This window comes from Palaemon carinicauda, chromosome 31, assembly GCF_036898095.1.
Source record: "Palaemon carinicauda isolate YSFRI2023 chromosome 31, ASM3689809v2, whole genome shotgun sequence".
Lineage (NCBI taxonomy): Eukaryota > Metazoa > Arthropoda > Malacostraca > Decapoda > Palaemonidae > Palaemon > Palaemon carinicauda.
Window position 1 is genome coordinate 83,999,335 of NC_090755.1, and position 15,438 is coordinate 84,014,772.

General features: G+C 33.6%; 1 protein-coding gene across 3 annotated transcripts in view; it reads right to left on the bottom strand.

Annotated features, from left to right (window-relative positions):
- Positions 1–10,564: 10,564 nt before the first annotated feature.
- The window catches only part of Usp32 (Ubiquitin specific protease 32), an 84,223-nt gene continuing 79,349 nt past the window's right edge, over positions 10,565–15,438 (bottom strand). For all 3 annotated transcript variants that reach the window (XM_068355541.1, XM_068355540.1, XM_068355539.1), the window contains one exon: positions 10,565–13,926. In XM_068355541.1, the coding sequence (XP_068211642.1) occupies positions 13,756–13,926 (171 nt within the window). In that variant the 3' untranslated portion in view covers positions 10,565–13,755. The remainder of the gene's footprint in view (positions 13,927–15,438) is intronic.

Sequence of the window (15,438 nt, forward strand, 5' to 3'; positions counted from 1 at the left end):
TTTAGTATGCTACATAGAATTTATGTAATAAATTAGATTGTATAAATAAGTACAATAGGCCAACAATGGTCTATTTATCTGAAAACTAAGGAAACTTTGATGGGTATAAGAAGCTTCTAGTTTAACTAAATATATTAGCTGGGAAATTGCCTTAAGATTTTTTGTTTTACAGTAGAAGTGGATATTATTTGGTACAATATAGTTATTACATTATTCATTCTCATAATTTAAAAGACAATATAGATGTAATACATTCTAAATGTGACATTTCAAAGTTTCAACAATAGGAAGGGATAAAACGTAGCAAACGGTTCTTCTTGGTTAAATTCTCCAACTAGCTCCTACATCTCGACCAATTTGTTTGAACAGCAAATGGTGTATAATTCACTCTCCATATATTTCTTATCACTTTATTGAAATTAATCTTAACTTGTGTAGTTAAGAGAAACATATTTATGAAAAACAAAATTGCTGTTAATTGATATTTTCGTTCGTACATTCCAGATTGCCCGGAGCTTATCTCCAAGCGGGGACTTTAAAGTCATTGCTATTTAGCTATTGAATTTAACTTCACAGAATAGCTGTACATGATTGATGAACAAAATTATAACCCTGAATTAGATGGAAAAAAATATCTAAGAAAATAACGATATATTCATGAATTGATAATGAACGATTCCATAGAAATGCTTACTGATTTTGACTGAGTTTTAATTTTAATTACATACATTATAACGTTTTCTCTACGGTAAGAATCTGGCTATCCTAACTTAATAGAATCTCTCTCTCTCTCTCTCTCTCTCTCTCTCTCTCTCTCTGTGTCACTTACAGGGTAACTTCAAGTGTTCAACTTCGATTTAGTATATGCTCATTACATCGTATGTTTAGGGATTTTCTTTGGTTGTAGGCTAGACTACAAAATATTAGCTGCTTATAGATTCGTCACACGATCAGAACACTTCTTCACAATTTTTGCTTTAAAGTTTAATAAGATTAAAGTTGAAATACTTGCATTACTGATATTGTCATCCTCTCTAATAAATTTTCTACTTTAACCTTCAGTGACTTGATAAACACACAAATATTACACATATATATATATATATATATATATATATATATATATATATATATATATATACATATATATATAATATATATATATATATATATATATATATATATATATATATATATATATATATATATAATATATATATATATGTATATATATATATATATATATATATATATATATATATATATATATATATATATATATATATATACGGTATATACGTTTGGTGAATCATGGGAGGAATTGCAAAGGATAGTAGAAAATTTGAATAGGGAAACCATTAAAGTAGGACTGAAAATGAATGTACACAAAACTAAGATAATGCTCAATAAGAATGAAGAGAAGAGACAACAATTAACTGCTATGGACGAACCTCTAGAGATTGTTAAAATATACTTACTTAGGACAGATAGCATTTTCCAAGGACATGAAACTGAAAATAAACGAAGGATAAGCATGTGATGGAGAGCTTTTAGTAAACTAAAATGAGATTATGAAATATAAAATGCCCCTTCCTCTAAAAGTTAAAGTTTAATCACATTTTGTTACCATTATCAGCTCACGCATCGGTAACTTGGAGCCTTACTAAAGGCTTAGAACATAAGCTAGTTACAATTCAGACAGATATGGAAAGAAGAATGATATGAATAACGCTAAGGGCTCGGCCAAACCAAGCGCGGCAAGGTTAGCGACAAGAGGTAATGGCGGCAAATTGAAACCTTAGGTATCTTATGTAGGTGGCCAGATAGGAGTCGCGGGAAGCCTCAGCCTCCTATCTGGCCACCTACATAAGGTACCTAAGGTTTCAATTTGCCGCCATTACCTCTTGTCGCTAACCTCGCCACTAGCCGCGCTTGGTCTGGCCGGGCCCTTAGAGACAGGAAAAGAGCAACGTAGACCCTAGAAAAAAACTAAAGTAGGGGATATTCTAACAAGTAAGAAAAAGAAATGGACATGAGAAGGATATATAATAAGAGTAATAGCTAATAGACGGACATTAAGAATGTCAGAATGGGCCGCTGGAGATTGCAAAAGGAGCCGGGGAAGAAAGAGATGATCGATTGACGGGCTATAAAATTTTCAGGTATAGACTGGCATAGAAAGACGATAAACAGATGAGAGTGGAAGGACATGTCTGAGGCCTTCATCCTGCAGTGAACTAGTTATGGCTGTTGATGGTGATGACAAAGATGTATATATAATGCATATGTAGGCTGCTGTATGTATACTGTATATATAGTACACACACACAAAGCAGGAGAGTAACTGGTTTGAAACGAAAGGAGCTCCATGACTGTTCTGCATCTATATGAATATGGTTCTAGGTCAGTGAACACTAGGGATGTTGGTGTAAAGTTGTGTGACAATATAAGTTGTGAACTTGACGACGATGAAGCGCTGATACTCACAGAAGATATGACGGCGATCTTGGAAATTCAAGAGAAACTGGAAAAGCTGGACAAATAGCTTGGGGGTTTTGCAAGAGGAGAAAGTTGAAAAAAGTAGAAAAGGTAAAAGATGGTAGGCTAACTTGAAGATAAATTACTGAATGTTAGTATATATTATTGTAGAATGAAAGTGGATGATTTACATAAATATTTTGGAATAGATAAAACAATGGCATGTTAAGAGAGAAGAAGCACATTGCTGAACAGTAATATAGTTAGCAGAATGTGTGCAAAAGGGACTTACCGTGTCGTCTGTGGATTAATCGATGGATTTACAATATTTGTACCACACAGTTGGGTGCTGTAGTCTGGGAGGTCATTCAGCCTCAAATGCAACTTGAGAGAGGAAGAATGCCAGTTGCCCTTAAGAAGCAAATGTTCAAAGCTGCTGAACAGCTAGAGGGAATAAAGGTGAAGTACAAGGCAAAAGAATGGGGAGCAGCTACAGGCTGAAGGGGCACTGTGTGCTAACAATGGACTAACCTCACTAAAGAGGAATTGCGTGTGGAATGAATAAAATTTGGGTCAACTGGATGGGCCCTGGAAAGATAGCAATGGCCAAGGTGCCACTGAGGGGAGGGAGAGGAACTCTGCAGTTACAGCTAAGGTCAAAGGTATGCTTAAGGATTAGCAAAGTTGAAAGAAAGTATCAAGAATAGTTTTAGGTAGTTCAATCATGTGCAAAGGTGGTCAATAAACTTGCAAAAAAATGCATAATTCAGATCTTGAGAAATGGGACTAGAAAGTTGGATACACATTAGGACTGGATTTATACTTTGGGCCATAGGGTTCAGTGGGTGTTGAGGATCAATCAGGGTACCATATAATTCTTACTTTACATGGACCAAAAATAGTCTTTTATCTAAGCAATATTTTGTTATTTACTGATGGGGACTTATGCTAACACTTTAGGCTATCAATAAGATGCAACACCCCTTATATAACTCTGAAACTAATTCAATTATTCAAAGAGGGACAAACTGCATGTCACAAGACATGAATTATTATTAAAGTAACCTACATCCCTAGTTGGAAAAGCAGGATGCTATAAGCCCATGTGCTCCAACATGAAAATTTACCCAGTGAGAAAAGGAAACGAGGAAACAAAATCCAATGTGTGCCCAAGTGTACCCTCAAGCAAGAGAACTCTAACCCAAGACAGTAGAAGACCATAGTATGGAGTCTATGGCACTACTCAACACTAGATAACAAAGGTTTGATTTTGGAGTATCCTTCTCCTGGAAGAGCTGCTTACCATAGCTAAAGAGCCTCTTCTACCCTTATCAAGTGGAAAGTGGGAAGTAGCCCCTTAAGTAAAGCATAATTTTTCTGTTATCTTAATGATGTCATGTGAATGAGAGAGGAGAGGAGAAAGTGTAAAGTATATGCCAGAATATTCGGTGTATGCGCAGGCAAAGGAAAAATTAGCCGTAACTAGAGTGGGACCTAAAGTAGTACTATCTGGCCAGTCAAAGGACCCAGTAACTCTCTGATGCTAGTATTTGTAAGGCAAAAGAAAATCAACAACAGATACATGGCCATTATATTTTGTACATAACAGTTAACAGTAATACAATATACAGCAAGAGGCCTCCTGCTTTGAATTACAAAAATTTAGAGCAATATAACAGAATACACAAAATTTACAATATATCTATAAATTCAAATATTAATAGAAAAAAATCTGATATATGGTAATAAATGTAATGATAATGTACATTATGAGTATGTAATATATAAATTACAGACATCTTAAAAATATTATATCACAATCAAGGAAATGGAATCCAGCATATTTTAACTGGTACAACTGTGTTTACAAGTAAGCTTCATTTCACACAATTCATGCCAACATTTATAATATCCAATAATCACATATACTCATAAAAGTAAGCACGCAAGTACTTTTTGAATGGCAGGGGGAAAAAAGACATAAGGTATTAAAAACTCTTGTTATTGTATTCAATATGAATACACTTGCAGTCAGTATGAATGTTTAAATGTGAATTTACCATATAAAAACTCATGAGAAAAATATATAAAAAGAAATTTCAAAAGAAAATTTTTTTTTCCACATGTAGTTCCTTACTTTGATCAAGCGATTGCAATATGAAGAAATATATACTTTATTATGCTCATAAAGAGTACATCATTAATAATGCAATAAGCATAGATTATGGATAATTCAATTCCTAGGATTATATTTGGTAAATTCTTCAACGAAAACGTGATACCATAGAAAAACAACCAAGATATGTATGGTGGGGTAGTTTTACACTTATATGTACTGGTATATTTGTGGTTAATAGCTTTCATTATCTTAATAAAAGTAATTAGCACTATCAGTAGCGGTGGTTTATGAGTATAGCAATATCAATGCTATTTATTATTATTGCTGTATTCAAGCCTTTTATTAAAACATTTATATCAAACTCCAAAAAAAAACAACTCCAGCTTATTTCCTAAAGCTCAACCAAGTATATAAACCACAGGAAAATTATTTTTTCTATTATTGATATTCACATCGGTCTTCCATAATATATCAAGTCATGATTTGGTTCACCTGCTTAAGCATGATCTATCTGCGATCATGTCTCTTATTCTTTCTACTTATTTTCCTTTAATATGCCAAACTGTGGAGCGGTGAGGAATTCGTTTCGATGTAGGAATCTACTCTGTAAATCAACTACAGTACTAAGCATGGTATTAAAAACCTTTAGTTTTACCTACTGCATTTCATATAAACCATTATAATTTTCCATTTACCTTTAGCAATGTAAGTAGTTAAAAGGCTAAATATTTTTAGAGAAGGTTTATTATTTTTTCTCAGTAGTTATTATTGTATCAAGTGCTTTTCTTCTTTAATAATGAACAAATAATAGGAATTTAAATATGTACGTTAAGACAAAGCAACACTTAGTATAAACAATACAATTTTCTTTTTCAGTCAAATCTAATTCAACACATTTCTATCTAATTTGCATAATATTTTGAGACCCATTGCTACCCACTTTCACAGCCAAATTCCAGTATTAAGGTGTAAAAAGCTATGGATATGTGAAGCAAGTCCCTATTCTAACTGGCCCTGAATGTGTGGTAGCTACAGAATTGGGTACGCAACCTGAAATCATTAGGTTTAAATCCACCTAAAGACAAGTAAAGAATGTGAAAGTTAGTTATGATATACATATTGAAACAAATTGCCAATATAATATAACAAATTAAGAAAATATTCATCCACTTTAGCCTTTGATCCCATGAACAATTGGAGCACAAGAGTAAAAGTACATGGTGAATTTGTCACACCAATGAATTAGAATGCTAGTTGCATATTTCATTATTCAAAACTGATATTTCTGATGACACTCACACAACACCAGGATGACTCGGGACAGACTATGGTAGGCTATATTAGAATGTTGATTATGAAATGTATACTATTAAATCTACAGATAATTCAAATCTTCTTTATAGCATGTTATCCTAAGTTGTTTGTGAATAGAAAATATAGTCAGCATTTTTATACACAAAGTAAACTTTTGATACTGCTCACTCTATGTATGAATGATTCAGGCTGCTCTAGTCTAGCAATGCATTCTACAACTAAATTTACCTTGGAGCTATCAATATTTCCATCATACTTTAAAACGGTATTATCAAAAATGCAAAAAATGATAAATGATCCTAAACTAAGCTTTCTTCTCCCAATGAAATGCACCAACACTCAGTCAGCATTAGGGGATAAAGGCTATGTTACCAAAGGTGAGGCTCATTGAGAATTGGTGAACAAGAGAATTTTAACTCATCTAAATTATTTTGTGGCCTAATTTCAGGTTGTTTAAATGTATATCTGACTTTGTGTGTTTCAAACATAAAAGCTTTTGCTAATTCAAAAGAAAACAGAGTAATCAAGAAACAACAGCAATTAACAGAATATGTACTGGAGGAACGTAGAGAGTAGAGGTCCCCTTTTTTTGTTGTTTCATTTGTTGATGTCGGCTACCCCCCAAAATAGGGGGAAGTGCCTTGGTATATGTATGTATGTATGTATTAGATACCTAAGTAGTATTATGAAATACTTGTCTGGATAAGACACTGACTTTCAGTACAGTGACATCAGAGTAAGGATTGGAGAAACTTATCAAAATTTCAAACAGAGAAGCCAGCAATAGGAGGAAGAAGATGAAATTGGGACATAAAGACTGTGGTCACCACAATCCAGCCTAAAGAAAAATAGGATCTAAAGGTGTCTGTTTATTGAAGATAGGCTGCAAATAGTAGATAGAATTTTCTAGGGGATAGCCTAGTAAACCTATGTTTAATGTCTGGTCACTGAAGATATGGTGTAGGGGGTTAGCAAGGTCCTATGGTTATGTATGTTGACCTATAGTCCATTTCTTTTAGCCATGTATATTTGCACCGACTCGCAGCGGTGCCCTTTTAGCTCGGAAAAGTTTCAGGATCGCTGATTGGTTGGATAAGATAATTCTACCCAATCAGCGATCAGGAAACTTTTCCGAGCTAAAAGGGCACTGCCACAAGTAGGTGCAAATATGCGTCGCTAAAAGAAATGGACTGTAGTACAGTGCATCTGTTCTTTGAAGTTAACTTTAATTTGCTCAACTTGAGTGCTATATAAAAAAAATTAAGTAACAACATAAGAGTAAATACTAATTAAAACAAATTCTAATGCATATTTTCTTGACACAATTGACTTAGTAAGAAGGCTGGCTGTACAATCTACTCCTTTTTGTGAACTGATGTTCAAAATTCTCTTTATACTTTTATGCTTATTAGGTTTTACAACCAGACAACATAAAGTCGCCATGATGAATATTTAATCGGATGTCTTCATTAACACCTTTATCTAAGTCATTACTAAAAGCATTTAACAAACAATTTACTGAAGTTTCTCGAGGGTTATTCAAGTTTCATAAAGTTTGCAAAAATATAACAATAAAAATGGAAATCTTGGTTAATGTTAGAATACCTCAATAATGTTCCATTACTTTACAGCATAATGGCATGTTAATGAGATAACGTTTAGGCCAAGGATGTGTGATATCCCTATATCTACATAGGAACTTAATAATGGTTGCAACACAGAGATCAATGCCAGAACGCCCTAGCCACTAGGAAAGGAAAACATGACTAACAGCTTTTGGCTCAGCTTCATTTTGGGACACTGCATGTCCCAGCCTCCTTTAAAGTACAATGGTGAAGACTTCCCAAAACCTTCACGAGACAAAAGCGGAGGCTGCAAAATCTCCTCCACAATCAAAACAGAAACTGCTTCAACCACCTTTCCCACGAAGGTTTGTATTGTGGGAAAGTTACAGACTCTAATACCAACCACAAAATTCTCATATATCCAAACCCTTTATGGCCATCACTTCATCTCTACAAACCCTCCCAAATAAGAGACATATAAAGCACTGACATCTTAGCAACTTGCAAAATGCTTTATCAAAATTAAAGCCGATGTACTGATAAATCCAAAACTTGGGACACATTGATACTGGGTATGAATTTGAAACCATATACACACTTCCTTTCCTTTCTGATATAGAATAGTAATAATTATCTTCATGATACCAAAATCTTCAACATTATGGGCTGACCAATAAACTAGTTTCAGAAAGGTATTGGACATATGTTTTTTTTCAGGCATTGTGTAATTAAATATTACAGCAAATCAATGATTAGAAATAGTAAAAAATCTTGAGAAAAACCATAAACTTACAAGTACTGACTGCACATACTAAAAATATAAAAAGCATAAGAACACCTGGCTCAATAGATTGATTTAAAGATAAAAATAGTTTAAGAAAGCAAGGTGAACACTGGAAATAAAAATTTTAACAAATGCCATCTTAAGAGTTCCAATAGATTAGGAGAAACACAGGTAAATGAAAGGAAAAATGTATGTGCATTCATGTACACAGTGAATGCTGTAAGGTCTATGATATGTACTTGGCAAATGCCAGCAAATAAGACATAAGAGAAATGGGGTCAAAGTAATTTATGTAGTACATTCACTATAAACACCTTACTGGCAACTAAGCAATGCAAGAAAAAAAGTAAATAATAAATTGTAGATAAAAAAATGGATTACAATTTCTTCAACACTTTCATCAATATAATTTCAAGTTATTTTGTGGACAAGCGAGATATACACACCAAACAAGACAATAAACGTTTAAATATTTGAGGCAATGAGCAACAGAGTTCACCCATTATGTGTTCTGAGAATGTTTCAAAGCTAGTGCAATTACAGTTTGTAATGTTTGTAGCCTAGTCATTTTTAGCCATGTATTCTAATAGAATTCATGAGGGTAACTTTAAACATTGGCAAGATGTGAAAACTATAAACATACAGTAGTTTAAGCATGAGATAAAACTCAAATCATTCTTAAGGTAGCAGACAAACGATATCTCTTAACCCTTTCGCCCCCAAAGGACGTACCGATACGTTCTTGCAAAACACTGTTATTTACATGTTTTTGCATATTTTTGATAACTTTATGATAAACTTCAGGCATTTTCCGAAAGAATGAGACTAACCTGACCTCTCTACGACAAAAATTGAGGCTGTTAGAGCAATGTGAAAAAAATATATAGCAAAATGTGCTCGAAATTTAACCTTATGGCGGGTGTAAAAGGGTTAAAAACGTACTTCAAACGATAATTACTGCATTCCTTTTCCCGGTTATAAATCTGTCTAAAAGTAATCACTATATATTACTAAACTCAATGAGGTATGGCAGCCATTAAATGGTTTTATAATAAAGGTGACTTGTAGTATTACCTGGTCAAGTTGGAAAACAATTGGGAAAATATTGGTTTTCCTAAAAACATAAACATCATTCAAATACTTCTAGTCTAGAGAAACCATCAAGTGAGGTTCAATATTACTGTGTACAGAATGAAAATTTTAGACAATCATTACAGAATAAAATCATAACTGTTAACTGTAAGATAAAAAAAACTATACCAAATACGTAAATTTACAGTGGTACAGTTGAATCAATAGTTGAAATGTACAAAATGACTTCAATTCTCTTAATTTTCTCTTTAAAATAGCCTGAATTAAATATTTAACCAAAGAACCAACAAGGTAAATAAGTCCAGACCAACTACACAAAATGGAAAAATGCCGGAAAAAAATGACAAAAGGCAGATGTAAAAATATTGAAAATTATTATTCAAAACATTATTTAGCACAGCAAAGATCATGTAACATTGACTTCGCTGTTTGTTTTTTTTTTATCCATGGAACTGTAAACCTAAATGCATGAAAGTATAACCTTCTACCTTCCGAGAGGCAGGTCTATGACCACCTTCGGGGCAAGTTCATTCCACTACGCCTGGACAAAATAAAGTTGTCAGTGCCTATTTCCAAACTTTTACACAGGAAAATGCAGTTTTGATTGTATTCAAGCTTATTTTTTTGTTATACATGGCCTCTTTAGATGTATTTAATATTTTTTTCCAATTTTGTGTAATTGTTCTGTTGGTTTCCAATATCATAAAATGTTATAAATGTTATTTCAATCTATCTATAGGTAATATACATATAAATATCTATATATACAAAAGCATACTGTGAGAGAGAGAGAGAGAGAGAGAGAGAGAGAGAGAGAGAGAGAGAGAGAGAGAGAGAGAGAGAGAGAGAGAGAGATTTACTTTTACTTATTCAATCAAAACATAATAAGATAAAAAATATCTGAAGAGAGAGAGAGAGAGAGAGAGAGAGAGAGAGAGAGAGAGAGAGAGAGAGAGAGAGAGAGAGAGAGAGAGGGAGAGAGAGAGAGAGAGATTTACTTTTACTTATTCAATCAAAACATAATAGAATAAAAAATATCTGAGAGAGAGAGAGAGAGAGAGAGAGAGAGAGAGAGAGAGAGAGAGAGAGAGAGAGAGAGAGAGAGAGAGAGAGATTTACTTTTACTTATTCAATCAAAACATAATAGAATAAAAAAATATCTGAGAGAGAGAGAGAGAGAGAGAGAGAGAGAGAGAGAGAGAGAGAGAGAGAGAGAGAGAGAGAGAGATTTACTTTTACTTATTCAATCAATACATAATAGAATAAAAAATATCTGACGAGAGAGAGAGAGAGAGAGAGAGAGAGAGAGAGAGAGAGAGAGAGAGAGAGAGAGCGAGAGAGCGAGAGAGAGAGTGAGAGAGAGAGAGAGAATCCATTTCAAGACTGATGTAACGAGTGTATTCATATTGTATAAACAAAGCAACAGATGACAAACAACCAAACCAGAGCAAAAATTCATCCAATTTAAAAGGCTTCAAAAGATATTGCACAAAAAGGGTAATATATATTATTCTTCATAACACATCCACAGACATTTTCATTTATGGCACGTACCTACACGAAAATTAAAGTTTTGCACTATAAATACTTCACCGTACTCTCCTTCTTTGGCTCTGTTCTTTAGGTACAATATTAACTCCCTCTTTTTCCTGGTCTAATTTTCCTAGTCATATACACTAACGCCTTTCCATTTGATATCAATATTCCTTTTATGCAAACACCATAAATCATCATAAAAGTGGGGACCACACGTTTGTGGATTTTCGTACATGCATAAATCAAGTCGAAGTCTCAATGTAGTGATCCTTTGATTTTCAAAATAAAAGAGGAATGTTGACAACTAAATCAAAACTTCTCCGAAAGTGATACTTTGAAGGCTTCATAACTGATTTGTTGTCAAAACAATGTTAATATTCGTAAGAATAAAAATGTCTACCTTGTGGCCTTTGCATATACAGTACATGTAATAAAACAGCATTTTGAGATAATCTTAAAATGATCTAAGACACAAACAAGTCAAGTACAAATACAACGGACTATTACACTTAATGTCACCTCCAGTAGAAAATACCAACTCGATTAGTTCAAAGCTACACATATCCATCCCAAAAAAACTTTTCATGGGGTATTGCTGTATAGTAATAAATATTGAAGCAATTTTAAAAACTTTTGTTTCAATATTCTTGAAGAATACTCGGTGCCAAGGTAGTTCGCATAATTCTGCGTCTGAGGAATGAGGTCCATTTTGATTAAGAAGGGAACCAGCCAAAATCAACTATTCTCACACTGTCTTCAGAGTTTAATTTTTGATCAACATCAACAGTGCAGTAACGTCACTTCAATTAACTGTATATGGGTTAGGTGCTTTTTGTAAATAAAAATTGATTTATAATTCATATACACACACAAACCAACTAGACATTATATAAGCATACACAGGGAATAAGGTCTTTGCACTTATGGTTGCTATTTCCTTGCAGATCCTACAGAGCATCATTTGTATGGACGTAAAAGTATTAGGCGTTTGACAGATAAATATCTTCTACAGCAGCCTATTCTCATTATGGTTATTAGCTTGCATATATCACAGAGAAGGCATTTAAATGACAGGCTTCCAATATGCTGGTGTATTACAGTAGATGTCACAATAAAAGGGCAAATTTTGGGCATAAAAGTGACTATTTACACCTGGTAACTTTTCTTTAACAAGTACTACGTAAAATAAAATTATAAACTGAGAATCTCCTATGCGGAATTCCACGGACCGGAAGTGTTTCAGATTTTGGAATATTCCTATATAATGAGGGGCTCACAAATCTTTTATTTCGTTCTGGTGAAAATTGTAGAATATGGTTTGACCACCTAAAATCTAAACAAGGTTGTAAACAAAGTAGGCTACATTATTATTTGTGATAGATTTGTTTTTTTTATGGCTAATCGTCTTCAAATGTAAACAAAATGTTGACAACAAAACTGTTTGTGTTTTCCTTTGGTAATTTCAAAACACCATATATTTTAATTTTGTGATTCTCTAGGAAGGTTTAGATTTAATTAATGTCCCTATTTCCATTGCCATTGTATACGATTAACTTACTAAATCATTTAAATATTTAAATGTCTTTTTTTCCTGAAATAGCGATTATCATTTTATGATGTAAACAAGTTCTTGATATTACTAATACGATTTAGCAGTGATGCAATCACACTTAATTTTTAAAAACAAAGAATGTTTAAAATATCAACAAAATATCAACAATTATCCTTTTAGATTTAAAAAAAAAGAAAAACTTATAAACTTTGTTCATCTGGCATAGTAGCAACATGAGAAATACCTAAATTATTAAAATTAAATAAATGGTATTTTGGAGAAAGGATTCTTAACCAGGAGTTCTAAACTGCTGGTAATTTACAAACAAACAAAAAACCTTTTAACTCATGTAAAAATATTACAGTACTACCATTTTATATCCTCTGAGGGGGAAATAACTGACTATTCTACAAGATTTACGCTGCAGTGGGATACCAGCACTCACTAGCAAGTGACAGTAAATAGCCCCCAAGTAGGAGTAACTCCCTGGTCATTCTGTAAACTCAGAAACGTCAACTTTCTCCACACGAGATGGACAGGGCAAATGTGAATTTTCTAATTTCTAAAAACTAAATGCATCATTTGTTTCTTTTTGTGTCCTTTCTATCCATAAATAATGAGTTGATAAGTTCTGTAAGGACAATTTCTCCGAGTAAGTTGTGACCAAAGTTACCTTTGTTAATATACTCTCAGAATTGTGACCTAACCCCACAAGAAAGATAGAGAGAGAGACCTAACTCCCTGTGTATGTGTATTAAGTCTTTTGTTCTCTTTCTGTTATTATCCTCTTTTCTTTATTATTTCCTTGAATTGAAAAATTTGAAAAGACTGCAATATAATGTGACATCAATCAACCAATGTTGTTATCATTTGCAATTGCAACACAGTATTGTGACGAGACGTGACGAGACATTCAAGATAATTAAAAGTAAAAAAAAAAAATCTGATTCTCAAAATATAAAAATAAAGACAAGACTCTCCCTTACATCACTATCATCCTAATACTGTTTGAATCACTCAAAAGCAATAGCAAGACTCAGTGCATAAAGATGATGCGTAATCAAGTTGGTTAGACACATTTCGAAGCTTACGAGAGACACACACACACACACACACACAAACCAAACTGGCAACTGCAAATGAGACCAACAGGACCAACGAAAGTTCACATGATCAGCATTGAGCCATTATATACAATAAAGAGATACAACATTTCATGAGCACTTAAGTTTCCATTTGCATTAACGACTCTCCGGGAAGTCTTCGGCAAACCGCTATAAACACTATCATAGAAAATCCTGATTTCTTAATTTACTTACATTATCACACACTGTTTTTTATACTCTGCTTCACTTTCCTCATCTAATTCACTAGGGTAAGGAACTTTACCTTCAACACTCGGCAGGTATTTATCTACACTGAGGCCTTCCCGTTGGTAAAATAACATGTACGCAGAGTTAAGGTCAATCTGGGATTCACTCACCTCCTGTAGGCATGAAAGAAATAATATTAATATCAAATTTGAAAATGTATACTTGTTTGACAACTTTCATTAACCCTTTTACCCCCAAAGGACGTACTGGTACGTTTCACAAAACTCATCCGGTACGTCCTTGCAAAAAACTGCTATTTACATTTTATTTTGCATATTTTTGATAATTTTTTGAGAAACTTCTGACATTTTCCAAGAAAATGAGACCAACCTGACCTCTCTATGATGAAAATTAAGGCTCTTAGAGCAATCTAAAAAAAAAAATATACTGCAAAATGTGCTTGAAAAAAAAATAACCCCTGGGGGTTAAGGGTTGGAAATTTCCAAATAGCCTGGGGGTAAAAGGGTTAAGATCCTCCAGATTATTTATTTATTTATTTATGATTGATTGATTGAAAGTTTTCTGGCATCCTGACAGATTATTTATGAGTCGAGTACAACTTTTACTATGGTTACTAATAAGTAAAAATTTTTTCGGATGTAATATCTGTATGTGAAAATTAATAAAATTAGTGCACTATATCAAAATTGGTTCATTTTTTCTTTAAATTTAATTTCTCTGGTTCAAAATCTATTTCCCTATTACAGATTAGAAAAATACTATGAAAACAAGTGAAAGGCAACTTATACTATTAATGGAATTTGACCTTATTTCACTCTTTAGCTTATCCGTCTTTCAATGATGCATGAATTCAATTTAGTATTTCAGTAGGCAAGACTTTGCATAAAATGAAAGTGTGTCTAATCAATACACTTGTCCTTAGAATTTCAGTGAATTTCTAACAAATATATACAGTTGTTACACTGAATTTATTGTTATATGGATTAAAAACTAAAGATCCTTTAATTCTCCCAAGAGATATCTTTAAAAAATCTAAAAGAATAAAAAAAAATTTAAGTAATATGTATTTTTCCTAGCTATACAAAATGGGTAGCAGCAGTAGGGGATTCAGCATTATGAAGCTTCATCTGTAGTGGATAACGGAGGAGGCACCCTAGCAGTACCAGCTGAACTCAGTTGAGTCCCTTGTTAGGCTGGGAGGAACGTAGAGAGTAGAGGTCCCCTTTTTTGTTTTTGTTTCATTTGGTGATTTCGGCTACCCCCCAAAATTGGGGAAGTGCCTTGGTATATGTATGTATGTATGTATACAAAATGGGTCCTTTCAGTAGGGAATATGTTTTCAGCACGAGCTAGACGGCCTTTGGATCGTTTTAACAAGTTGTTAAGCAAAAGGTGGGAGTAAGGGTAAGAGGTCACCTGGGAGCCACTCGGATCAACGATAGTCCTGGCGTAATCCGCATTAGATTAGCTGAAAGAACAGGGTTGAAGTAAAAAAGGGTGTAACTGTCCATGTGATTGTAATGTCAAGGGTGTTGGAAGTTGAATTCGAACACAGACCACGGAACTGGATCTGGGAAGATATTTCTGTTTAGTTGTATGACAAATAGGTCGATTCTCAGAGAATCTCCCAAACCAGACGCCTCTCCCTTTTCCGAGATGTAGGG